The 3,549-nt window shown below is 41.3% G+C and overlaps 1 protein-coding gene across 1 annotated transcript; it reads left to right on the top strand.

Annotated features, from left to right (window-relative positions):
* Positions 1–343: 343 nt before the first annotated feature.
* On the top strand, positions 344–3,544 carry LOC121938185 (regulator of microtubule dynamics protein 3-like; the record flags this gene model as incomplete). Its single annotated transcript, XM_042481462.1, has 3 exons — positions 344–533; positions 1,376–1,519; positions 3,262–3,544. Coding segments are annotated over 3 exons (617 nt in total), but the record flags the coding sequence as incomplete, so codon positions are not given.
* Between the last annotated feature and the right edge of the window lie 5 nt (positions 3,545–3,549).

The following is a 3,549-nucleotide window of genomic DNA, read 5'->3' as shown; positions in this document are numbered from 1 at the left end:
AATAATAAAATAAAATGCTTAAATTATAATAAAAATAATACAATCTTTCTGTCAATATTGCTGGTTTGTTTATGCACCCACCCTTTGAATCCTGGAATATGTATGACCTCCCTTATCCCATTGGCCTTGGAACACCTCGGGATCTCCAGGAGGGGCAGGGGATGGTCGGGTGAAGGATGTTTGGGCTGCTTCTCTTATCCTGCTTTCACTGCAACCTGTATAGAGGAACATAGACACATGGATGTTCATGTTTTAGAGGGTGGAAGAAGTGGAGAGGATCAGGGTAAACCTGACTATATTGCAAGTCCAAACCACATCTAACATGTTGTGTGTTCTCCTCCAGAGGCGGAGGCCCAGCAGCAGGCTCTGGCAGCGGTGGAGGCTGTGGTGCAGGGCCTGTCCCCGGGGCAGCAGCTGGAGCTCAGGAACCAGCTGGACCAGGTGCTGAGCTGCGTGGCCTCCCTGCGCTCTGAGGTGGCGGAGCTGAGGGGCGGCCTGCAGGACATCGCCCTGCAGATCATCCAGGATGTCAAGTGAGTGTCAGCTGGGAAACACACAGCATCTCATGTGCCCTACTTATTGTTTTTTGAGGAATATTTTACTGATTTCAGACACATTCAACTCTGTTCAGTGGGCGTTTACAAGGTCTTGAGCTACGCTAAAATAGTATTTTTTTTTTTTGGCAGGCCATCATAACTGGATCATATTGTGTGGACAAACACTGCTCAAATCCACAATGTTACTTTAAGCTCAGTACTCTGATCCAAAGATTTCAGCATGTATCAGGCTAAATCACTGAAGAACATGTTAGTATTGGTATTGGTATTGGATTATTTGAATTAAAAAAGTGCATAGTGTATCTTTACTGTTTTGAGTAAGACACATATGCTGCAACTTGGTCACACTATGGATTTTTTTCTTTTCAGAAAGCTACTTTTTGTGAAATTGAAGAACTGGAGAACATGAAGCCTCAGAAGGTTGTGTTGCAGTTCAATGCCTATAGCCAGGAAATTGCTTTTTTTATGGTTTCACTTCAGATTAAAAAACACACACCATACATGTGTCTAACATAAAGTCATTAACCCTTTGAAACCTGGACTGACATCACTTTTTTTTGCTTATTTTTTGGTCATTTCTTTTTAAGTTGCTCATTGCCCTTCTCCCGTGTTTTTGAAGGATATCAAGCCAGTTTGCTCAGGTTTTAAAGGATCAATAATTAGAAGATGATTGACTGTTCGTCTCTGTTGTACTTTTGAGGCGGGCCTGCTATATCATGCTTAAATATAAACTTTCGCAGTGGTCCGGGCTCCCCACATCGAGCTCGTCCTCGTTGTTTGACTGATGTGATCGTGTGTTCCTCCTCCCTGACATTCAGAAAGGGAGTGGAGGACAGCCAGCGGGTACGTCGGCGCCGCCACGTCGTCCACAGAGAGCGCACCGACTCCACCGGCTCCAGCTCCATCTACTTCACTGCCAGCCAGGGCATGGCCAGCACGTTTGAAGAGACCAGTGAAGGAGGGTAGGTCACGGATTAGTGTTGTTAAAAAGTGGTTTTTCTCTGTGATTTGGCTTAGTGTTTTATATTGCATTTCTGGTGGCTCTGTCTCATATATTAGATCACATTAAATATATCACAGATGAACAGTAGGAATTTTTTATTTTCATTTTATTTATTTGCACCATCAAAAACAGTAAAAGGTCATAAAGAATACAGAAAAACAGATGCTGGAAAGTTCAGAAACCCAAACGGGCTTAAAGAGATACCTCAAAAAAGGTAATACAATAAATGACAAGTAATGCAACAAATTACAAAACTTTGATACAAGCATTAAAACTGGGGTCAGCAATAAGCGACAAAAATATCAAAATGAGCATAATGAGACTGCGGGTTACAATATGCTTATGAAAGCTAATTCTCTTAGATTTTTTTTTAAGTGCTGCATTGAGTGTCTCTCCAGTAGATCTACCTTTTTGTTGCATTGTTATTTGATCTATCCTCACTTAAAAATGATTAGTGCAGCTTAAAAGTTTTAGTCTTTTTTTTTTGTTTGTGTATCTTTGATTTTTCAGGCAGATTAGGCAGCAAAAGTTGACCTGGACCAAAGGCCTGTGAGTCATGTTACAGTCTAACATTGTGCAGCTGCAGGTCAGGCTCAGATCCAGGTTTGATCACTCTGTTGGCACTTTTAAAACACTTCTTAATGAGCTTCATCAGCTAATTCCTGTTAAGCTCTAAGACAATTACACGCGGGTAAAGAGTGCCAAGTTAAGCTCGTGCTTTAGTAAGTCGCTGACTGACTGACTACCTCTCGTAATATCTAGTAGAGGTAGCTTGATTAGGAGTTTTAAAGGCCAATATAATAATAATTTGTAATGGGAAATAACTGATGGCTGATTAACTGGCCGATATGGAGCATCCATGCAAAACGGTGACCACAGAGATGAGAAGTATTTCGGTTGCTTTGAAATATGCATTTCAATTAGGGATCAACAGATTATTGGCCTGGCCTTTTATCAGGGTCGATGTTTTGCGTTTTGCCGCAATAAAAAATAAAAAAGTGTGTCTTACACTCAGCCAACATCAGGAAAGGCATTGTGAATACATGCAAACAAAGTGTCAGTATGGGAGGAGCTTTTACTTCGTAAAACCTGATTGACTGAGAGCTCTTTTTATTGATTCATTTTTAACTTAAATTTTCACTGAACTGAATTTAAAAAAGCTGCAGTAAACTTGCTGTATATGATGTTTTAAGTTTCAGTTTTGATTAAACATTTGCCAAAGGCATTTAAAAAAAGCTTTGTGTTGAGGTTTCCACAGCTACTAATTTCAACAGAAATATTTTCATTTTTATTGTAAATGCATATCAGTTTTAAGTATTGGTTATCGGTGTCATTACAATTGGTATCGGTCCTGAAAAACCAATATCGGTCAACCCCTAATTTCAACTAGTTTTAAGTATTATGTAACTGGTATTTGACATAAAAAAAATTGGTTTAGGTCAAAACCTAGTTTTGCTGACTTTGTATAAAACACTAGGGGTCTTCTTATTTTAAAAAGTACAGAGAAACAGTGATGCTGATTCAGGAAAGTGATGTTGCTGATGATTTTTGTGTAATTTTTTAACGCTGAGAGCAGCACACTCTAACCTCTCATCTATAAGTAGATTTACGCCTCTTTATCCGTGGTCACATGGATGTTGTTGGAATTAATAAACCCAAAAAATCAAATCAAAAGCATGTTATCCTCCGTGTATGTCCCAGGTACTCAACGGCCTATGCTGAGTCAGACTACACCGATCGGGACACGGACAGAGAGGAGGGCGAGCGGGAGCCTGAACAGGAGTCTGAGGAAGAGGAGGACAAGAGCTGTGCCACCGTGCTCACCCTCCGCCAGGAAGACTCTCAGGAAGAAGAGGCAGAGGAGAGAGGGCTAGTGGAGGAGGAGGAGGAGGAAGAGGAGGAGGAAGATGAGGGGAGGCTGCAGGTGGTGACTGAAGTTCCCAGTGGGGAGCTGGCTCTCCTCTTGGCTCAGAGTGACATCCTCCACAC

The sequence above is a fragment of the Plectropomus leopardus genome, unplaced genomic scaffold, assembly GCF_008729295.1.
Source record: "Plectropomus leopardus isolate mb unplaced genomic scaffold, YSFRI_Pleo_2.0 unplaced_scaffold28736, whole genome shotgun sequence".
NCBI lineage: Eukaryota > Metazoa > Chordata > Actinopteri > Perciformes > Serranidae > Plectropomus > Plectropomus leopardus.
This window is presented reverse-complemented; position numbering and strand designations above follow the sequence as displayed.